General features: G+C 32.9%; 1 protein-coding gene across 2 annotated transcripts in view; it reads left to right on the top strand.

Moving 5' to 3' along the window:
- Positions 1 to 25244, top strand: part of LRP1B (LDL receptor related protein 1B) — a 1745675-nt gene that overhangs the window by 809978 nt on the left and 910453 nt on the right. For both annotated transcript variants that reach the window (XM_020288518.2, XM_076005497.1), the window contains exons 4-5: positions 17895 to 18014; positions 21424 to 21552. In XM_020288518.2, the coding sequence (XP_020144107.2) occupies positions 17895 to 18014; positions 21424 to 21552 (249 nt within the window). The remainder of the gene's footprint in view (positions 1 to 17894; positions 18015 to 21423; positions 21553 to 25244) is intronic.

The raw sequence follows: 25244 nt of genomic DNA, 5'->3' as shown, positions 1-25244 counted from the left end.
TCAATTGACCATAGATGTAAAAGTTTATATCTGGGCTCTCAATTTTGTTCCATTGATTTATATGTATATCCTTATGCCAAATACGTGCTGTCTTGATTACTGTAGCTTTGCAGTAGACTTTGAAATGTATATGTGTGAGTCTTCCAACTTTGTTCTTCTTTTTAAGATTTTTTTATTTGCTATTCTGTCTTCCTTGCATTTCCACATGAAATTTAGAATCATCTTGTCAATTTCTGCAAAAAGGCAATTGGATTTTGTTAGGGATTTTGCTGAATCTTCAATTTGGAGAGCTATGCCATCTTATTTATTTCTAAATATTTTATTCTTTTTGAGGCTGTAGCAAATGGAATTGTTCTTAATTTCATTTTAAGATTGTTCATTGCTAAGGTGTGAAAATATGAAACATTTTTATAGTTTTTTACATTTTACCCTACAACCTTCCTGAACTTATTTATTAGTTCTAATATATTTTTCTAGTGGATCCTTTATATTTTCTATACACAAGATCATGTTATTTACAAATAGAAATAATTTTACTTCCTCCTTTTCAATCTGGATACTTTTTATTTCCTCTTTTTACCTAATTGCCCTGTCAAGTAAAATGTTGAATGTAAGTAACAAGCAGGAGGAATTCTTGTCATGTTCTTGATTTTAGTAGCATAACGTTCTGTCTTTAGCTTCTATATGATGATAGCATTTCTCTTTACTAGATTGAGGAAGTTCACTTTTATTCCTAGTTTGCTAAGTGTTTTAATTATAAAATATTGAAATTTATGAAATGCCTTTTCTATGTCTATTGAGATGATCATACTATTTTTTGTTATTTATTCTACTGATCAGATGTATTTCATTAATTGACTTTCATGCATTGCTAGGATAGATCCCACTCGGTTACAACGTATAATCCTTTTGATATATTGCTGTATTTGCATTGCTAATATCTTGATGAGAATTTTTTTTTGTCTATGTTAATAAGTAATACTGGTTTATAATTTTCTTGTGTTTTTATCTGGCTTTGATATCAAAAAAATATTGGCTTCATAGAATCAGTGGGATGTCTTTCCTTCTCCATTTTTGGAAGAATTTGTGAAGAATTGTTATTAATTTTTCTTTAAATGTTTGGTTGACTTCACCAGTTATTTAAAGTCTTAGTTTTTCTTGGTGAGAAATGTTTTAGTTACTAATTTAATCTGTTTACTTACAGATCTGTTCAGATTTTCTACTTTTTTTTTTTTTTTTTTTTTTTTGAGACAGAGTCTCACTTTGTTGTCCAGGCTAGAGTGAGTGCCGTGGCGTCAGCCTAGCTCACAGCAACCTCAAACTCCTGGGCTTGAGTGATCCTTCTGCCTCAGCCTCCCGAGTAGCTGGACTACAGGCATGCGCCACCATGCCCGGCTAATTTTTTATATATATATATCAGTTGGCCAATTAATTTCTTTCTATTTATAGTAGAGACGGGGTCTCACTCTTGCTCAGGCTGGTTTTGAACTCCTGACCTTGAGCAATCCGCCCGCCTCGGCCTCCCAAGAGCTAGGATTACAGGCGTGAGCCACAGCGCCCGGCCAGATTTTCTACTTCTTGAATAAGCTTTTAGTAGTTTTGTCTTTCTAGGAATTTATCCATTTTGTCTTAAGTTATCTAATTTATTGACACACGATAGTTCATAGTGTTCCCTTTTAATCATTTTCATTTCTATGAGGTCAATAGTAACTCCCCTCTTTGGTTCTTGGCTTTAGTGTTTTCAACTATTTCTCTTCTTTCCTTGGTCATTCTAACTAAAGGTTTGCCAATTTAATTTCATAGAACTTTTCAAAATACCAACTTTTGTATTTTTAAATTTCTCTATGTTTTTTTTCTATTGTATATGTATGTCATTAATTTCTGCTCTAATTTTTATTATTTTTTTCTTTCTTCCTGTTTTGCTTACTTGCTGCTTATGTTACTTTGACTTGTACTTATTTTTCCATTGTTTTATTTGTAAGATTATGTTATTGATTTTAGGTCTCAGTTTTTATTTTTAATATATAGGTGTTTAAAAATATAAATTTCTCTTCAAGCACTTCTTTAGCTGTATTCCATAAATTTTGGTATGTTATGTTTGTACTCATTTTTATTTATCTGAAAGTATTTTCTAATTTCCCTTGTGATTTCTTAATTCTAAATAACCTACTGATTATTTTGAAATGTGTTATGCTATTTCCATATCCATGTGAATTTTTCATGCTTCTTTCTACTATTGATTTATAACGTTGTTCCCTTTAGTTTAGAAAACATACATGGTATGAAGTTAATATTTTTAAATTTATTGAACTTTGATTTATGGCCTAACTTATAGTTTATCTTATAGAATGTTCCATGTGTACTTCAGAAGAATGTGTATTTGTTATTTTGGGGTAGAATGCTATAGATGTAGTTAGGTCTAGTTGTTTATAGTGTTGCTCAAATCTTCTATTTCTTGTTTTTCTACTGCTTAATTGTTCTAGTCATTATTGAAAGTGGGTCATTGAAGTCTCCAACTATTATTATTGAATTGTCTATATTTCCCTGTAATTTCTGTCAGTTTTTCTTCACTTATTTTTGAGCTCTATTTTCAAGTGCATATGTTTATAATTATTATATTTTTCTGATGGATTGACCCTTATATTGTTATAAAATGTCTTTTACCTCTAATTTTTTTGTGTTTTAACACACAAAATATAATATATTTATATAACATAAATTATATAAATATAATTTATATAATAATAATATAGTCACTCCAACACTCTTATGGTTGCTGTTGGCATAATATATATTTTTGCATATTTTTTACTTTCCATGCAGTTATGCCTTTGGATCTAAGGGGTAGATGCCATATAATTGGATCTTAGTTTTTTTATAGTTTGATAGTTCTGCTTTTGGATTAGATATTTAATCCATTTACATTTAATGTCATAACTGATATAGTCAGATTTATGTTTGACATTTTGCTTTTTGTTTTTTATGTGCTCATGTCTTTTTTGTAGCTCTATTTCTTTTTTACTGTTTTCCTTAAGTGAATATTTTTTAATGTTATATTTCAATTCCTTTAATAGTTTCTTTCACTATGTTTGAATTGTTTTCTTAGTAGTTGCTGTAAGGCATACAATACATCTCAGCTTATCAGAATCTACTTTAGATTTATACTACCCTTAGATATAGGAACAATTACTTCTGTATAGCTTTATTCCCTCTTGTATTTGTGCTATTGTTATGCACATTATATCATTGTGTTCTAAATCCTAGAATACATTGCTGTAATTATCGCTTTATATAATTTTGTATCTTTAAAAGGAGCTGAGAGAAGGCAGGATAAAAACTACTTGTTATATTAACCTTCTTTTTAACAGTTCTTGTTCTCGTCATTTGTTCCTGTAGATGAGTTACAATCTGATGTTATTTGCTTACTTCAATACAGTTTTGCTCCTGCTTATCTGCTTTGTGCTATTATTGTCAAAAATATTATGTTTCTGTGTTACAAGATCAATATAGTTATACACACATTTTATGCAATTGCTTTATTTTTGTTATTGTTGACTTGTTATTTATATATTTTAGATGTTAATCTCTTATCAGATATATGATTTGCAAATATTTTCTCTCCTTCTATGAGTTGTCTTTTCATTACGATCATGTCTGATGTGCAAATGTTTTAATTTGATGATATTCAATTTATATACATATATTTTTTTTCTTTCATTGCCTCTGCTGTTGTCATACCATTCCTTTACTTCTTTAAGCATGGATTTTTTTTTAAGCTCTTTGAATATTCTTATGATAGTTGATTTGAAGCCTTGGTCTGCTAGTCTCCACATCTGGGCTCTCTGAAAGGCAGATTCTATTACTAGCCTTTTTTTCTTATATATGGTTTACATATGCCTACATCTTTGTATGTCTCATAAATTTTTGTTGACAGTTGAGAATTTTAGATAATATGTTTTAGTAAGTTTGGATACCATTCCTCCCTGTCTCTCACAGTGGGGCTTGTTTTTGTTTGTTTATTGTTTTATCTGGACTAGTCTATTTCAGTGACATCTATTTTCCCACAGTGTGAAGTCTCTGATGCACCCTCAGGGGGTATAACCTTGGGAATATACACAATCACCCTGCAGTGACAGTGGCTTTAGCAGGATTCTCTTTGACTACCTTGTTCCCTGATCTCTCTATTAAGCTGTGTGCCTTTGTTGCTATCACACCTAGTAAATAGTTTGCACTAATTATCAGCTAATTATCTAATTATCAGATTGCTATATTACATTACAAACATACCCTTTGGCATAAATTGCTCCAAAGACTTATTCAATCCAATTTTGGCCAATTTTCAGGAGTATACTTTGAGGTTTTTTCCAATCCCCCAATGGTTCTTCTTAGCTGTCTACCCGCTGTCGCCCCCTCCCCCTGCCCCCCCATCCTAACTGACCTAAGTTTTAGCTTGTTGTTCTTATGGAACTACTATTTTTGTCTTGATTACCACCAAAATATTCATTGCTTTTGACAGTGCCCTTAGGCTTGAACTTTCCCATGCTCTGTTACAAATAAAGTTAGTTCCCTTGGGGAAAGCAACCTAGCTCTCTATTCTTCAAGCCTGTATCTTTCTGAGCAAAACGTCTGCATCACTGTTGTGCATCTGGGGACTGGGACTGTGGACAGTGCCCCATTTTTCTCAGTGACAGTTTTGATTTACTAGTGGCATGCTGGGTTTCAGTATTTGCCTTTGGTCTTGGCTTTCCTCTCTTGGTGTGTAATCTATGCCTTATGAATGATCTGGATGAGGGCAATTGGATCACTCTATTCTTGATCTATTCCTGGGGTAGAGATTCTCCCCTATAAATGTGTTCTTGTTTTTAATTTGATGTCTGTGTATTTTGCTGTGCCTGTTGTTCTTCAGGTTAGAAGTCTTTGAGTCAGTCTCTTCAGAGAGTAATCATTAAGTGTTCTGCTGCAAGGGTTAGAAAAGGAAATCTAATATTTTCTTCCAACCAGTTCTCAGTTTGTATCCCCACTCCACCCCACTTTTACTTCTATTCTCGGGGATATTAAGTACCTATAATTTCTGAGTCTTTCCAGTGTTTTGGTTTTGTATTGATTTACTTCTTGGCTTTCCTCCAAGGGGTTCCATGTTGCACAACTTAATTGAGTGCCATTCATATCAAAGCTTATTTTAATAGCGTCCCTTGGAGATGTGCGTTGCACAATCTAAGTGGTTGAAATGCAGCAGCCCTGATCATCTTGTCTCTCATTATCTTCAACCTCTTGCTTAGATTTTACTTTTTTAATACTCCTAAGAGCTAAGTAGCTAAGTCAGACTTACTATTTTGTTGCTTTTTTGCTTCTAAATTTTTTTTAGTATCCCTTGTCTGCTCTACTTTACTTTCTAGTCTCTTTATCCTTATGGGTTTGTGCCCTTTTTTAAATTGCCATTTTACAGAGCTTTTTATAAAATACATAGGTGAAGAGGTGTGTTCCATCACTATGTTTAACACACTTGTTACTGAGCACCTTTTAACCTAATATTTTCCAGGCATTGTGTTAGATCTTTGCATCTTTCTTTGCTCTTTCTCACTGGGTTGAGCACACAGACATTTCTCAGGGTTATCATTGCTTCCTAGAGTCTGGGTCTAATGTGAGGATTTAAGAGTATGATGTTTGCCCTGTGTGGGGAAAAAATTACTTTTATCTTCACTTTTCAAATTGATTTAGTCACAAGTAATTCTAACTTACTAAATGTGAAGAAATAAGAATTTGCTTGCAATATTGAATTCTTTTTGCAAAGGAGTTTTCTGTACTCATGTTGTCTCATCTCCTTTAACCTAATGGTTACTACTACCTCCATCCTATTGTTTCTCTCACATAAGCCACTCAATATACTTATATCATTTATGTATATATAATCATTTTAACTATATATTCATACTCTTATCTTTATCCCTCTAGGCATAAAAATTTTCTTACTGTGTGTGCACAATTTCTACTTGGCAATTATATTTTTCTCAGGACCCTCTGGTAAATTTGGTTAATTTTTTTTCTCACACATAGTTTCTCTCTGCCTGCAACTAAATATATTGAACAAGGCAAATATCTGATGTTGGTTATTTTATTATTAATAAACCTAGCATATCATTCTTACTGTAAAATAAAATACAAAACACTAATACAAAGTGTATAATACCCCCAAACATCCTGGCTTTGCCAGTACAATGCACCTAGTACTCTCAGGTTTTTCCCACCTATCTCTCCCTATACCAGTCCATATCTCAGCATTTATATGATGCTCTAGAAATTATATAGCATATTTGTACTCACATTTTTAATATTTATAAAAATTTATCAAGACATTTGCTAGATTAAAATCCAAGGCTCAAAAAGTTAGGCAACTATTCCATAATTGTATATTAATATGTACTAAGAAATACCACAAGTAGACCCATATCTGCTGCCTCAAGGTCTGGAACGCATTTCAAACTGCAATGTGTATCTTGGTTTATTCTTCTATACAAAGAAAAGATGGAAATTAAAATTACTGAATTCCTTTGGTTCTGATGTTGTTGATGTTTATAATGATAAAAATATAACTGCCAACCTATAGCAGGTAATTATAGCAAGTAATTATAGTGCCAGGCACTAAGCTAAGTGCTTCCATTGAATGATTGTGTTAAAACCTTATACTATTCCTATGAAATCAGTAATATCATTGTCCTGAAACAATTTGGCCTGAGAAGAGAACCTCACCCAAGCATATTTTGCTTTATTTTTATCTTCACACATCTTTTATAGATGATATTAAGGTAAACATTTTTCCTTGTACAATATTCCCTTTAATAACTTATACCTGCAGATTATAGGTTTATTTTTTAGCAAATTTTGTCAAGGAATAAGGAGAGCAACTCTATTTTTCATAACATAAATTAAGTTAATCTCTCTTCATATTTGATCATGCTCTGGTAGCTAGATTTTAATTTTCTGTGTGATAACATTTGTTTAAAATTTTGTAAATTTGAATGTTTAAACTCTGAATTCCATTACAGTAAGATGTTTCTGAAGAAATCAGAACCTAAAGTTGCTAAATTAATGGAATTGATGTTATTTGGAGGCCCTAACTAGTTTTTTAGCCGGTGTTCACCAATGCGTTGGGATGGTTGGAGTTCTTTTCCTTTAATGAACTGTCAACTTGCAAGTATAATATAAAATGAGAATGTCTCTTAACATTGGTGTGATACACTCTCAGCTTTTTGTTTTTCCTAATTGTTTTTGAAGTAGGTGCTCCATCAGTTTCCTTTTTTTTTTTTTTTTTTTTTGTTGAGACAGAGTGTTTACTCAGTGTCCTGGTAGATTGCAGTGATTGTAGTCACCACAAGCTGCAGGTCCTGGGCTGTGAGCGATCTTTCTGCCTCAGCCTCCTGGATAGCTGGGACTACAGGCATGCACCACCACTCCTGGCTGAGTTTTGTGGGTTTATGTCTTTTGTTTTTGTTTCTTGTCTCTAGAGACCGGGTCTCACTGTACTCAGGGTGGTGCCGAACCCCTGAGCTGCAGGTATACTCCCACCTCGGCCTCCCAGAAAGCTAGGATTACAGGCGTGAGCCATTGTGCCCAGCCGGTTTTTTTTTTTTTTTTAAATTGTTAACTTAGTTTCGCTTCTGTATATTTTATACATTTTAAAGCATAATTGTTGGCATAACTTAGAGTTGTATTCCTAACATAGACAGAGAAATAGTTGAGAAAATGGCATGAAAATCATGGAGATAAAATGAAATTTCTAAACAGTAGAGAAGGAGAGAATAGGATAGTAGAGAAAACATGCATACTCTTCCTGATACGGAAGTTATACATCTCACTGCTATTCATGTTATATTGGTAAGAACTAGTTCTATAGCTCTAGCCAGATTAAAAGACTGGCAGAACCTAGCATCTCTCATTGAATAGTCACTTCTCAGAAACAACTCTGCAGTATGTGAGGGAGAGCACACATATTTTTTAACAGCTATATTTACCATACAAAATAAATGTTTTCAGCAGAGAATTGACTAATGGCTAATAATCCATAAAGTGGAATGATATGTAATTGTTTAAAAAGGATAAGATCTCTATGTGTTGAATATATATATATACATACACACTATTTGAAGAAAATAATAAAAAGTATAATGTTTTATAAACCCCAGACACAGACCATCTGGTTGGTTCACAACATCTACCATATTATAGCTAAATTATAGGAAATTTTGCTTTTTCTTTTTGTACAATAGGAAGTTATAGTAAATAATACCATATATAATAGCACCAAAGTTATGAAATACTTACGTATAAACTGAACAATACAGGTAGAAGATATGTATGCTGGAAACATATGAAAAATCAAAAACTCCAAAACAAATGCAGATATATACTATTATTTGTGAATTTAGAGGCTCGAAGGTGTCAAGATCCCAATATCCCCCAATCTATAGATTCAACATAATTCTAACTAAAATCATAGTAGGATTTTGTAGAAACCAACAAGCTATTTTTAAAATTTATATGAAAATATAAAAAACCTAGAATCTAAAGTAGCCTAAAAAAAACCAAAAACACAAAACATGAAGACTCATGCTACCAGATTTTAAGATTTATTGTCACCAAAATAGTTTGATATTGTAGAAAGGATAGAGATATGTAGATTATTAAAACATAAGAGTACAAAAATATACACACAGATATTTGATCAATTAATTTTTTTTTTTTTTTGAGACAGAGTCTCACTCTGTTGCCCGGGCTAGAGTGCCATGGCATCAGCCTAGCTCACAGCAACCTCAAACTCCTGGGCTCAAGCAATCCTCCTGCCTCAGCCTCCCGAGTAGCTGGGACTACAGGCCTGTGCCAACATGCCTGGCTAATTTTTTTTTCTATATATTTTTAGTTTGCCAATTAATTTCTTTCTATTTTTAGTAGAGATGGAGTTCTCACTCTTGCTCAGGCTGGTCTCGAACTCCTGACCTTGAGCGAGACACCCACCTCGGCCTCCCAGAGTGCTAGGATTACAGGTGTGAGCCACTACGCCCAGTCTGATTGATTAATTTTTAACAAATGTGCAAAAATAATTAATTAAAGTATAGTCTTCTCAACAAATGGTGCTAAATCATTTTACCATTTGTGTGTAAAATAATGAACTTTGATTCATATCTTTCACCACATATGGAAATTAACTAAAAATAGACCACAAACTTATAACTGTAAAATTTCTACAAGAAACATAGCCTAAATTGGGTTAAGCATAGATCTCTTAGATATGACTCCCAAAACAGGATTTATAAAATAAATGTTGAAATTAGACTTAATCGAAAGTAAGAATTTTTAATTCTGTTATTTGAAAAACACTAATAAGAGAATACAAATAGAAATGATAAACTAGGGGAAATATTTACAAATCCCATATCTCATAACAGACTTGTATCCAGAATATACACACCAATATACACTCAAAGCTTACTAAGAAAACAAACAACCTAATAAAAATAGGCAGAAAATTGAACAGAACTTCACTGTAGATATCATATAAGACTGGCAAATAAGCACATGAAAAGGTGTTCAATATCATTAATCATTCGGAAATGCAAATTAAAGTAACAATGGTACAATAGGTACCACTACAAACATTAAAATAACTAAAAAATAAAATAAAGTAAAATAAAAAGCTGATAATATCAACTGCTGGAGAGAAGGCAGAGTAGCTGGAAGATTGAATATATTGATATAGGATTGCTAAGGGGTACAACCACTTTGGAAAATAGTTTGGTCGTTTTTTTATAAAGTAACCCAGCAATCCCAGATATGCTCAAATGAAATGATAACCTATATTTACACAAAATCTATATGTAAATGTTTTTAGCAACTTATATCCATAATAACCCCAAAAAGGAAACAACTCAAATGTTCGTCACTTGCAAGATGGATGGACTAAGTGAGATACATTAATATAATGGAATACCATTCAATAATCAACAGGGGAGAACTGATATTAATACTAATATAGATTAATCTCAAATAGATTGTGCTAATTTAAAGAATCAATACTCAAAATACTAAACACTTGGTGGTTCCATTTTATGATCTTCTGGATAAGGCAAAACCACTGAGAGAGAAAACAGGTCAGTAACCACCAAAAGCTGGCAGCAGGGAAATGGGTTGACTGCAGCGATACAAAGGGGGATATTTTGGGATAACAGTCCTGTTCTATACCTTGATGATGGTGTTGGTTAGACAGCTATATGAATTTATCAAAACTTGCAGAACTGTGCATTTAAAAGAGTTAATTTTACTATATTCAAATTATACCATAATAATAAAAATGGAACAAAAAAGACCTAAGAAAAGGATTGCCTTAATGTTATATCTTTTTATATGAGAATACACAGAAAATTTGAGGCCAGTAAGTAGTCTAAAACTAAGCAAAAGATTGTGAAGAAATCCATGCTACCAGTCATAAGCAGCAGCCTAATCTCTGAAAGACAGCTCACACTGCATTTTACTAGGCCAAGGAAACAGAAGTGAGAGGATGAATGATGTGACACAAATTATCACCATTCTAAATATGTCAAGCATATGTCCTGCTGACAAGAAGGACTGTCTGGCATGGTAAGTAGCTGCATCAGCTTTTCAATCTCCAAGTACAAAAACTGAGTGAGGTACTTGGTTTTTTAATGTGCTGTGTTAGGAAAGAATAATTTTTTCCTCATTACTGAGATTATAGTTGGTTTAAAGGCATTTTTGTATTAATACAAGCCAAATTCAGGTAGCAATTTTATTACTAAAACTGAGAATAAAATATTATCCCATTTTGTAAAATAATGTTTCAGATAACTTGTGTATTTGGAAAGGTACATATACCATCCTGTATTTCTAAAGAATTTGTATAATTTCTAATTACCTCTAAGGGAGAAATATAACCTGGAAGAATACAAATAAAATAGCACATCTGTGTTCTCACTGTCCCACTAAGTCCAGTACACAATCAATGTGAGTTATTTGATTATACATCATAAAAGCAGCAGCATAATGCTATTGACTATACCATGGTTTGTCTGATAGCTACACATAAAAGATGGTAACCAGTAGTTCTTCAGTTTAGATCTGTTTATATAAAGAAAACTCAGGAAGAAATAAACGTTCAATTAGTAATAACTTGTTATTGTTGGAATCTGGTTGCCAGCTTCTAATCACCTTTCTCTACCATTCTGTGTTTACTCTGAGGAGGGTCAGCATAATTTATTTATATATGTTTCCTAAATCATATATGTGCATACATTTGTAGAAATGTGTCTTAAAACCCAATGATGTTACAAAGCAAAACAATTCCTAAAGACTATGCAAATTAGTGTATTTGGCGAAAATTGCTTGTCTGAATTGTTAATTGGTCCATGGTTATGTAACAGCAAATTAAACATGGATGGACTTTGCTTCAGAGAGCAATATTTATATTTTATAGAAATAAGACAGCCAATGTAGAAAAATCCTTATTTCTTATGGTGAGTGTTTCCCTCTGTTGGAGATTTTGCATTCAGGTAAAAAGTTTGGGAGAATTTACAAAAAAGAAAAAAAGAAAAGAAAACCAAGACAAAACCCAAAACAAACAAATAAACTTCTCCAGAAGGCATCAAAAGATAAAACTAGAACTGTATCATGTAACACCCAAAAGTCAAAGAGTAAAAGAGAAAACCCTTCTACTATAAAAAGAAGCAGCACCAAATTGCTTGAAAAGTATGTCAGTAATGACAAAAATATTAACAATAATTATTCTGTTGTATTGAATGGATAAACTTAAATGGTAAAATAACAATAAAAATAATAAAAATAGTTACTCTGTATCAGACAATATTTTAAGAAATTTAAATCATTTACCTCATTTAAACCTCTCAACAACCCAATGAGGTAGTTTCTATTATTATCCCCATTTTAGAGATGAGGTAACACATGTATGGGAAACTTAAGTCACTTGCCCATCATCAATGATTGTGTAGCAAATGCCCCTGATATCTCAGAGGTTTAATACAACAAAAATTCAATTTTTCCACAATATCACAGGGCAAATGGGTCATCAGTGGGTGGATTCCCATGTTTTGTTTCAGGGTCCTGCCATCCTAAGGTCCTAGGAGTCGTCTGCTGTATCCTTTGCACCCAGATGGCTAATAAGTGAAGAGAGTGGATCATTGTCAGAATGCTTTAAGCGTCAGGTCAAGGAGTGGCACACAGCAATTCTGCCTACATTACATTGGTCAGAAGACAGAAATATGGCTCCAACATAACTGCAAGTCAACTGGGAAATGTCATCTTTTATTTGCCCAGGAAGAGGAAAAAGGATTGATGAACATTTAGCTATTGTCTGCCACACTCACACATCCTGAAACTACTACAGCCAGGTTTGGAGTTAAGGCACTGTTGCTCCAGAGTCCAAGGCTTTAAAATAATACTCTACTATCTTTCAGAAACATTAAGTGGTGAAAGAGATCTCAAATTTATTATGAATTAATTTTTTGTTCCTCTACCAGGCGTCCTCAAACTACGGCCCTGCGGGCTGCCTAGCACATTTATCCTGCCCTCCGGGTGTTTTTGCTGCAGCTGCCTGTCCTGCTTAGCAGCCGACTCATACTGGGCCAACAGTGTGCACTCTCCAATGGTCTGAGGGACAGTGAACTGGCACCCTGTTTAAAAAGTTTGAGGACCCCTGCTCTAGACTCACTGTTGCTTTTTATTACTAACACAAATTCAGAAATCGATTTCTTCAATCTATTTCTAAGTCAAAGACTGGCTTAGAAGTTCAGATGCCTCAAAGCTACCCACCACTTATAAACTGTTAACTTGAAGAAGGTATACTCACATTTGAATGTATTCTCCTTTGCACCTTACTCTCCTTTACAATTTTGATAAAGACATAAAAAGATTCCTTAAAACAAAGAGAACAAAGAACAAAGTGGATCTGTGTTAGGAGAATATTAATCAACTGGATTAGATTTGATCCATGAAATAGTAGCTTTTCTCCTTTAATCAAAAATTTTATGATAATGCTGGAATATCATAAAATCTGACCAGAGATCAGATACTACATTTACATGTCTGTGTTCTCACTTACCTATTTCATTCCCTTACATATTAGTGGTCTTCCTACTTTAGTCTATGATCAAAACCAATGATAATGTTGTTTGAGCTATGTTTCATGAAAAGCACTTAGTGAAGACTAATGATTCAAGTACAAAATTTTCTATTGTACTCAAATAAGCTTTCTAACAAAATCCATCTGATGTACTTTTAATTACATACACAGTCATTGCAGTGTTAAGATATAATTAAGCATAAATGCTAAGCAGTTCAAATAGATAAATTTGCAGTAATTAGTATTGCTTCTTCCACAGTCAAGCCAAATTTTAAATTTTAATTTTCATGATGCTAGTTCATGGTTCTTTATGATCTGTTAGCAGAATCAATATTTACCATTTCACCTGATATCATATACTGTTTAATTATCTCCCCATCATGACTCTGCATATACACAAATCCTTATACATGATAAATCCAATAGACCAGGGGTCCCCAACCTATGGTGAGTTGTATGATTATTTTATTATATATTACAATGTAATAATAATGGGAATAAAGTACACAATAAATGTAATGTGCTTGAATCATCCCCAAATCATCCCCAGCTCCCTAGTCTATGAAAAAAATTGTCTTCCATGAAAATAGTCCCTGGTGCCAAAAATGTTGGGGACAGCTACAAAACCAAAAACAAAATTGCCCTTGTCTGTTTTGCAATTTTTAACCACTAGATCCCTACCTAACACCCAAGACCATGTTTGAGATCTGGTTTTTCAGACCCATTTTTTCTTCCCATTTTCTATTTCTCTTCAACTCTCCCCATCACTAGCCCCATGTTGGTAACTCTTGTCGGTGTGGATTTTACTCTCCATTCTCCAAATATTTCACGATGGAAAGAGCATAGAGATGTGACCCATAGGACTTAGGTTTTTCTGAAAGTGTGGAATTTGGCTTCAGGGATTAATGGAAAAGTTAATACATTTAAATCACTAAGTTAATATGTCTGCCTTAAGGTAGAGACTAAATAAATTAGATCCTATCACTATTTTTGTTCTCTTTATACTGTAACCAAATCTAAGTCTTTTCTGTGAGAAACATTTCCTGCTTCCTCTTTCTGTCCCAACCCCATACTACATTCACTTTTGTCCTTATTGCTTCATTGAAATGCTTTTTAAAGGCCTTAATTGATCCTATTAGGAAATCCAGTAGAACTATAGTCTTCATCTAAGTATATTTCTTAAAGAATTTAACATTGGTTTCCCTGCTTACTTCTATGGAATGTTCTTCTTCTTTTGTGTTTTGTGAAGCTGTCTAGGTTATCCACTTATATATTTGATTATTACAGTTTTCTTTATTGATGCCTCTTTTTCTGCTTGGTTTTTACATGAAGAAGTTCTCCTCTGGATTTTATTTGTATCTCAAATATTCTTTTTAAGGGGAACCCTTGCAGAGTGCTTAGCATTGACTAGGTGCTCAATTAATATTGAACTAAAGTAGCATGTAGATTCAAGCTAATTTTGGACTGATTTCACCATAATCAAACAAAATTTAACAACTCAATTACCTAATTTTAAGAGGTAAATGAACTGTCTTTGGGCTTTAGTTTAATTTAATGGACTAGAAATAATATCTAGTGTTACTCCTCATTCTAACGCTATTTTATTGATTTATTGATTCAATACAAAAATCTTGAACCATTTCCTGTATTTATATTAATAGCATACTACTAAGCCTAACATGACATGTCAAAAAAATAAATAAATAAAAGAATATGCCTTGATTCCCACCATCCCCATATTATATGCTGGGAATTAGAACAGTTATTAGGAATATGAGCATTGTAGTTAGACTTACCTTGTTCTGAATGCCAATTCTGTCAGATGTTTGCTGTGTAATCTTGGGCTAGTTACCAACTATCAGTTTCTTTCTATATAATATGTAGATTATAATATATGTATATATTAGACTATTGTGAGGTTTCAAAGAGTTTGCATATTTAAAAAACTTGATATGAAATAGGTTCTTAATTTGCAGCTGTACATACTAGTGGGGGGAACCAAAATTTAAATAACTACCATAGTATAAGGAAAAAGTACTGAAATTTCCAAAGAACCATTTCCAAAGAACCATTCCATTTATTCCATACTTTTTAATTAAAGTATATTTTTACAAACCAAATCAATGATCTTTATATTGCATGACTATTAGCATTTTCATTAGCATGTAATTAGCATTAACCCAATATTTAATCCTGCAAATCAGATGTAAATGATTTGTATATTGGTAGAAGTGACATAAAGGAAACCAAAACTGTTCTAGATATTTCAAGAAGAAAGAAATTTAGTATAAAGTGTTGGTGGCTATTGGAGCAGTGAAAATTAGAATTTGAAGAAGGCACAGCCAGCATTCAAGGCATGGTTCTGCAGTTATGTTCCATATAGGAAGCCTTGAGACTTGATGAGTTCACAAGTGACATATAGATAGACAAAGAGAAAAAGATTGTTTTTTGCCCTGGGGCAGTCTAAGCTTAGGAGGAGGAATCCATAAAAGGAGTCTGTGAAATATGAAAAAAGCCGAGTGTGGTGGCTTGGAAGCAAAGTGATGGATATGTATCAGAAATAAGTAGTTATCAACCATGTCAAATGCTGGTAGGTTGAGTAGATAAAGACTGAAAAAAGGTCATTGTATTTATCAACATGGAGGTAATTGGAGCACTTTACATGAGCCATTTCTGATAACAATGGAGGAGAAATCTTGATGGAGTAGATTTAAGGTATAAACAGGTAAGGAGAGAGACAATGGTTATAGATTTTTCTTAATTTTGTTATGAAGAGAAACAAAGAAATTGGGCAATTGTGAACAGTAGGGGGAAGTGAGGTCAAGATTTTTTGTTTTTAAATTGGGGAAAAACAAAAACATGTTTGATGGTGACAATGTGCTAGTAAAAGGCTATAGTAAATATTTTAGTCATTTGTGGGTCATAGAGTTTCTGAGGTAATGTGAAAGCAGCCTTGGCAAAATGTAAAAAATGGGCATGCCTGTGTTCTAATAAAGCTTCATTTATAAAAACAAAGAGGGGCCCTAGTTTGTCAACTCTGCCCTAATAAAAATGGAAAAACAAATGGTGATTAGGAGGGAAAGTGAAGTACAGCTGAAATGATATCCTTGAGTAGGTGTGGATAGATGAATAGGATGGGATCTGTGGCTAGAAGGTAGGGTAGGAGCTTTGATTATGATTCAACTAAGTTTGAAAGGCAAAGGGATAAAATATGCAGACATGGTTAGATATGGAATATAAATCTGGAAAATCTCTTACGATTGCTTTAATTTTGCTTTAATTTTCTCAAAGAAGTAGGAAGCAAGACCATCATATATGAGTGAATATTAGGAAGGATATTTGGAGGTTATTTTATTTTTTTTTTTTTTGAGGCAGAGTCTCACTCTGTTGCCAGGCTAGAGTTGTGGCATCAGCCTAGCTCAAGCAACCTCAAACTCCTGGGCTCAAGCAGTCCTCCTGCCTCAGCCTCTCAAGTAGCTGGGACTACAGGAATGTGACACCATGCCCGGCTAATATATATATATATATATATATATATATATATATATATATATTAGTTGTCCAGCTAATTTCTTTCTATTTTTTTAAATAGAGACAGGGTCTCTCTCTTGCTCAGGCTGGTCTCCAACTCCTGAGCTCAAATGATCCACCCGCCTCGGCCTCCCCAAGTGCTAGGATTACAGGCATGAGCCACCACGTCTGGCCAATATTTGGAGTTTTAAGAAGAGAAGATGTGTGAAATATATGAGAGTGTTGAAAAGAACCTGAACTAAGGAAATACTATAGCTAAATCACATTTTTAGTAAAATACCTCGTATTGAGTTTGGAATGTTCCATATGTTCTTTTCCACATTGGACCTTTTATTTATTTTTTATTATAATTTGTAATTTGTTTTCTGAAGCACCAGCTAAACTTGTAGCAAATATTAACATATTTTGAATTATTTAACATTAGTCTTCAAACCCCTTATTTTTCTCCCAAGAGCAAAGAGAAAACAAAAGTCTTATCACAATCAATTAAAAACCCTATTTTCAGACAGTCATGCATTCTATCCAGATATTTATCTTGTTTAGAAAATCTTATCCTTGTAAGAAATTGTTTTTGCAATGAATATGCTCCCATCAGTTCATCTCCATTTCATGCTTTTATCATATTGAATTCTAATTTGTTCTGAGGGTTTGGTAACTTTTGCTTCAATGATGCATTTGCTCTGAAAGAATTCAGATATAATGAAATATATTATGTTCAGTATTTTTCTAATATTTTTCCACCAATGAAAAATAAATTATTGAAATGAAATATACTTACATTGATTGCTATGAAGGTTACACATGGATTGGTAGATAAATCAAAACAAGTCCTCAAAGATAGAAAATCAATTGATATGTCAGATAGGAAAGGAATAGGTGACAAAATCAACTACTGAGCTGACATTTTTCCTTTTGAAATAATTTACCAGAATTTGAAAGGTTTTGGTGACTTTGTACATAGTAGTAAGCTAAAAAGTGGGAGACCAAATAGATTGACCTTAAATTTTATTAACAATACTTTAAACAAATTCAAACCAACATTATTTTAGAGAGAATAGATATTTTTTTCTTCTCCAGACCAATCACAGAAATTCTCTGGGAGAACAATCAAAACTATATTATTAAGGGTATGCACTGAGCAAATGTAAATAATATACAAATTTAAACAATACACTTATGTGCTCAGTTAAATATAAATAATACGTTTGCTTTTTCTCTACAGAACTGCTACCCAGTTGCCAGCAGCTGGATTGTCAGTATAAATGTGCAATAGTCAGAAACAGTTCAAGATGTTACTGTGAGGATGGATTTGAAATAAAAGAAGATAGGAGAAGCTGTAAAGGTAAGCATGACATGTAACTCTATTCTATTTTTTTCATATATAGAGGCTTAGTTAACAGAAATTTAATACTGTGTCTGAGTACCTACCATGTGTGCCCCACAGTGTTTCTGTTAACTTTTCCTTTGTTTCTTTATATTTAAACATTGGCACTCCAACCAAAACATAAACATTGCACATATAAATTCATACCAGTCAATTTTCAATTTATATTGCGATTATGTCAAAATTGGGAAATATCAACAATGGGAAATGTTTTGGTTAACCACTAACACATTGGATTTAATTATTTTTACTTCCTAAATGTTTTATAGCTGTTATATAGCTACAGTCTAGTAGACATATATTATTAAATAAGTTAGGTTAATAATTATTAATCATGTGATGTTTATAATTTTTGCCTTGGTAATTCTGGCAGTTGGCATTTTATGAATAGCAATAATAATAAACATAAAGTTTTTTCAATGTCTTTATTCTTGCTTTGTGAATGTTCCACAGCAAATGTTTACCCTCCAAAATGTCTACTCTCTGTCATATTGAACAATTCTAGATCATCTCTCCATTTTTATTGACTCCAATTATATATATATATCTGTCTACAGATATATCTGTCTATATAATCTGTCTACAATGTAAGTTATATACATTACTATATATGGTACTTAGAATCTATCTATCTGACTGTCTCTACATATTTCTAATCTACAATATAGAATCTCTCTCCCTTGTGTGTTTGTAGAGGGGTGGGGGTTTGTGTATCTATTATGTATTTGGGGAATAGTTGCATTGCCACAGCCACTAAAATATAGAATATCTTCTAAAGAAATTGGTGCTTTGCTGATTATTTTAAACCTTTGCTCTAATATTATGGCTTTTGTCTTAAAATAGAATCCTAAATTTGAAAGAATCCTTAGAGAGAATATTGTTCAAAATCCTAATGACAAAAAAACAGAAAAGAGAGGCCCTGAGAAGTTAATTGACTTAAGTTAACACATCTCAGTAATAGAAGTGGGAGCAAAACATAGGTCTGCAGAGCCCACTTATTCTTATCCTGAAGAGGCTCATTGACTTTTCAGGTACATCTGGGACTTGAATTTTAGTTTGATGTTTGTTTGTTTTGTGCATAATACAAATGTTATAAAAATATTTTTTATTAAATGTTTATCAGACCCAGAGGCTGCATAACATGACTATAGGGAGACCAAATTGGCATATTTATCTGACTCACATCATTTTAAACCAACATTCAGAAAATTGCACCCAAAAGTTTAGATGTGAAAAAATCAGGGCAACACTAGACCCCTCATAATCAGAAATATAAATTATGCCATATGTGATTGTTGCCTTTGACTATGCATGAAATTTCCAATTCAGAATATCCCTTGCCATTCATACATGTTAGGCTTAGATATTAATACCTATGCTGTGTACTTCTCACTCATTTGCTACACCTAACTCCTATAGTAATCAGTATTTACAGTTCCTTTTGCAAGAGTGGAACTAAATTGAAGACTTGGATTTCTGAATCTCTTAAGTAAATGGATAAAAACAAATAATAATTTACTTCTGTTGAACATTAGTAAAGAATTGCACAGCAATCATTTTGGAAGTCACCAATGGAAACAGAGCTCTTTTTATTAATAGTTTCAGTATGTTCCTTGATGGCCAAGTCTGATCATCATTTAGGCTTTCTTTTGTGGCCAATTTTGTGGAATTGTATCAATGTCACTGCAGTGCATTCTGGCTAAATAGACAGGACAAAAATCATTGATGATATTGCTCTCTTGGATAGTATAATCATATCAGAAAGACTGAAATAGAATCCAATAATATTAAAGTTGGAAAAAAATCTGTGAAAATAGATAACAGTTATTGCTACCAACCAGAGCTGGACTTTACCATAAATACGAGGCATAATTTCTTTCAGTATTACTGTAGACTTAGCTCCAAATACTACTTTTTTTTTTCTAGCCCCAAAAGTACTTAATTCAAATGAGCCATCCATGACTGCTGGCTATTATAGGACTCAGAAGAAATCTGAGAATAGTGCAAATTAATGCTGTACAAATGCATATTTTCTCAATTTAACTGCCCCCTTATGATACTCAGCTATCTTTTTGCTTTCCTTTAGAAAACTCTTTTCTTAGCTTGGGTTTTCCCAGAATCCAAACCTGAAACAAGGATTCAAGTGAAAGTTTTTATTTATTTGCTCTTATTTTTCTTTCTTTTTTTTCTTTTTTTTTTTTTTTTTTTTGGTAATGGGGTGAGAGAGGAGACAGGAAGAGAAAGGCAACCAGTAGTTTGAGTAAGTAAGCCAGCTGTCACAAAGGTTGGCTAAAACGTTAAGTGTGTGGCAGAACTCCCTAGAATAGGGACATCCAAGGAGTAAATGGTTGTGTGCTGGAGGTGGTATTATCTCTTCTGGAACTCTAATGTGCCTTCAGTTCCAGCAGAGTTTTTTGTTAAAGGAGGAAGGTATTGAAAGAGCCCTCAGGCACAGGTGAAGATTCCTACGGTTGTAGAATCCACTGAAAAATCTGATAGATATGAATAGACAGTAGTATCTCTCTAGCATACTCACTTCTCTGTTTCTATTGTAAGTAGAACATGACTCTATTGTAAGGAAATGCATAGATCATAATTACATTTCACTAGACTTCATATAAATTACAAGTAGGAACCATATTTTATCAGTTTTGCTTTCTGCAGGGATTAACACAGTGCTTGGTACATAGGACAGACTCAATACACATTTGTCTAAATAATTACCTACTTAGAGGCTGTCTTTTTATTTGCCTGGCCAGTTAAGAATAATTAAGTACCAGCTGTTTATAAAGATTTGAACCAGATGATAGAGAAAGGAAAGAAATACAGAGAGTAGAAAAAAGAAAGGAGAAGGACCACAGATATTAAAATAAAATTTAATTAAGACAAAATTTATATTTTCAACAAGTGCTTAATAGTTTTTTTTAATTAGTAAAGATGATTTATATAACTTAGCTCAAAACTCTTATTTAATCTGTTGATCAAAAACTATGTTACCAGATGAATTCTTTGTTAAAATAATGAAAAATCAATGCCATACACACTATAACTATTCAACAAATATTAATTGTAGTGCATTTTGTATTTTGCAGAAATATCTAACGACTTCTAGCCTACCTATCACAAATGCAAATAAGTCTTCTTTTAAAATAAATATTTTGATATTAAGTGTGATGTTTTATATTGTAAATATTATGGAAACAATGATTTTGATCTTTAGTTAGTGTAGATTTGGAAAGATCAGAGGTTGGTTTTCCTTTTTAAAACAATAATTGATTTCTAGAGTTTGAAAAAAAATTTTTCTTGAAGGAGGAAAAAAATGCCAATGATTAAAGCTACTTAGAAATGATGCCAAATTTCCTTTTAGATCAAGATGAATGCACTGTTTATGGTACATGCAGCCAGACCTGTGTAAATACCTATGGATCCTTTGCGTGCAGTTGTGTGGAAGGCTATCTAATGCAGCCAGACAACAGGTCTTGCAAGGCCAAAAATGGTAAGTTATGATCTTTTTTGTCCTTGCAGAATTTCTTGTTTCCTTTTTACAGTTGTGGTTCAGCAATATGGACTTTGAAGAGAAAGATTTTCCTTTATTTTAATCTGCTGATCTATAGTTAGAAATCAAGAGCAGTTCTTTCAGTTGTCACTGATCATTATAAAATTAATTCTATTACAGGAAGTTTCTAATTAACAAAAACCTGTTCAAAAGAAATGTATTTATTGATTTTAACTACTCTTCTTTCTCCTGGACTATTGTAATAGATTCCTAACTAGATTCTGTGAGCTTTTGCTCTGCCTCCAAAATTCATACTCCATGTAAAGTGATCTGCTAAAACATAAAGCAGATCATATTATTCTCTTGATTAAAATCTCTGGTTAACTTTCACACACCATGAAAGTAAAATCTAAATTCCTCACAGGACCTATAAGGGCCTAATGGTCTGGTACCATTTACCTTCCCAATCTTTATCTCCCACTACTCTCTTAGCATCAGTGCCAGCACACTGGTTTCCTTCTTCAACCACGTTGCTGTTTTATTTACCTGAAATGCTTTTTCCTGTGATATTCACATTAATACTTCTGTATTACCATTTGAAGCTCAGCTAAAATATCAACATTCAGAATGACTTTCCCTATCCATTCTATTTAATGATATATATACGTCTTCTATTGCTATCCTATTTCCCAGTTTTATTTCTTTATACATACCTACTCTATTACTATATGACTTCCCATTTATATTCTTTATAGTGCTACCACTTGAAATTGACTCATTTATGTATTTTATCATATGATTTCTCCAGAATAATGTAAGCATTATGACAGTACAAAACTTGTCAGATTTGTTTGCTATTATTTACTCAGTACCCTTCACTGCCTGAAATGTATAGGTACTCAGTAAATAATTGTGAGGAAAAAGGGAGGGAAAGAGAGAGAAAAGAAGGAAGAGAAGAAAGGAAAGATAGAATGAACTTATCTTTTTAATTAAAATTACTAAAATGAGTGCTCCATTCTTCTGTGTTTGAATTTCATGTTTCAAAATTGCCTTTTACTGCTTACCTGCAAATAAAGCCTGCAGTTTTTACACAGTTTTCAGTCTATGGTAAACACTTAGTAAGTATTGTTGATTAATGAATGAAATAGCTTTGAGACACACTAGTAACAACGGGATAAATCTAATGTTTTGTAGGCTGAATTAGCTTGGGGATAAGAAGATATTATACATGATATTCCATCTGGCTTCTTCTAAATTCCCCCAATTGTGGCTTCATACTGTATTTTCAGATTATGACCTATTGATTAATTAATGAGTGTCCCTTGTCCTCCCTTTTTGTTAGCAATTGGTAAGTAAGGCATAAGATCGAATTCTCTTTTCTGAATCCAGATGAGAGAAGCATTGGATTTGCTCAGCAAGCTGCTGTTGTTGACTCTCTTTACACATAACCTCATGTTATAATTTCAAGGATTTCCCTGAGATAGCGTGGTTAATTATTTAGAAAACATATCTATATACAAAAATCACAAAGAAACACTCTTTAACTTCTTAGTTTAATTCGTTAAATTGCCAGCTTGGTTTATGAAGTCCTATTTATTTTTTGAGGGGAATCCTTGAGAAAAATTAGGTCAAGTTATATGTTTCCATTTTTCCCACTACTGAGAGTTCTGATTTAAAATATTGATGAAGTAAAGTAGAAGGCTTGTTCTTTCCTCTTTCTATTGATCTACCCAATATTGTTACACAAGGAGAGTATAATGCAATAAACTCTATAAAGGAAGCACTTTCTCTCTTTCTACACCAGAAAGTTATCTGACAATAATAGGATATAACCAGAGAGGGATGGTACATGATGATGTCCTACTACATCAAGGAAATTTGATGATCTAGCATTGATAATGGAATATGCAAATGCCTTTACCTTTAATCCTTAGCTGGATGATAGTATTACCCTACAAGTTTCAAAAATATACCGTTACCTTGGGAATGTTGCCGTGATTTATAGTCTAAGGAAGATGAGTTGCTAGTATGGGCATTAAGTCTATAACAAACATGGGAAAGTTTTAAATGTCACACATATATTTGAACCAATGCATTTATACAATTTGAGAGGAAAACTATCACTTTTGCTTTAGTTTTCCCATATTTACAGCAAATGAACCAGAGGATATTTTTGGCTTTAGTTAAATTTTAAATTCCAGTTAATTGCATTAGTTTTAAAATTGTGTGGCAATTTTTTTATAGAAAAGTCATGCTATCTCTGATGAGTGCTAGGAAAAAGTTATAAATCAAGCTACATTTGTCTTAAGGCACCACCTTACCTCTTTTTCAGCTACCTGACTGCTGAGATTGGCCCCACTTTTGTCTTCATTTTTTACAGTTCTATCTTACTGGACTCTAGAACCTGACTTTCCCTCCAAACCAGAGCTTCAGGGCTCTCAAGAGCTGGGGAGTGTGGAAAACTAGATAAAATTAGAATGGGCTGTCCCAAGACAATGAATGTGTGAAAAAAAGATCTCCAAGCTCTAGAAAGAAAGAACAATGTAAAAATATGAAGCCCAGATGATGCAATGGGAAGCTATAACTAGACCCAAGAAGAGCTTCTGTAAAGACCATAAAAGATGATAAAAGAGATAAAACATCCTGGGAGACATAGCTCTTTCTTTATGTGAAGACAGAGAGAGGCAGAATTAATTGGCTGAGAAGCTGCTTATGAAGGTACTGACCGAACTAGTTTAGCACATAGAAATATAATGGTTTCTTCCAAGGTTATTCACCCCAAAGCTTTTCTGTGGGGTCTTATTTTCGAGACAATTGATAGTAATTAAGTAAATTAATCTAAGTTAATTGATAATTCTTCCTTTGTAATATAATACTTGAACCCAAGTAAAATTTAGAAGCTTTGAGAGCATTTTAAAGAAATAACTCTAACAAAAGAGAGAGGACTTTAGACATTGTGCCTGGTAGGGCAAGAGATTAATGTTAGGCAGGAGGTCTTTCATTCTTATTAATTCATGTAATGCATATAGATTCTTTTCCTTTCTACACTTAGAAAGATTGACCCTGACTACTGAAATATAGAGTCAATTGTTTCAGAATTGAGAGGAAATTCAAAGATAATCTAGTTCAACTCTATACTTGATATTAAAATAAAAAAAAAGTCTGCAGCATATATTTTTAAAAGTAACTTTAATTTAATTTAAATATGTATACTTGAATAGTTCTATATAGGAGGAGATATATCAGAATATAAATGTCATGAGAAAGCATTCATTACTTAGGAATGGAACACACATTAAAAGGTAGTAATTTTTCCAATTAAATGTTAACTCGAAAAACATTCATAGGTGCCCAGTTAAACTTCTTGTGTATTTTAACATTTTTCTGAGACTAGAGTTCTAATAACGACCTGTCAGATCTGAAAACAAAAGGTTTCTTTTCTTCCTATCAAGTGATTTACACTGATTTTGATATGGAAATATATAATGAATGTGGATACTGGGGCTGAAAGCAGACTTATGCAGAACCTATAAGATTAAAGCAATAGTGAAGGGTGTTTAGCTTAAGAATTGTTGGCAATTTTACTCCTGATAAATTCAAGCTCAGTGGAATGTAATTTTCAGTGTTCTGACCACTCACTGAAGGCAGACACTAATCCCAGCATACAAATTCTCCCAAACCACTAGAACTCA

This window comes from Microcebus murinus, chromosome 8, assembly GCF_040939455.1.
Source record: "Microcebus murinus isolate Inina chromosome 8, M.murinus_Inina_mat1.0, whole genome shotgun sequence".
Lineage (NCBI taxonomy): Eukaryota > Metazoa > Chordata > Mammalia > Primates > Cheirogaleidae > Microcebus > Microcebus murinus.
This window is presented reverse-complemented; position numbering and strand designations above follow the sequence as displayed.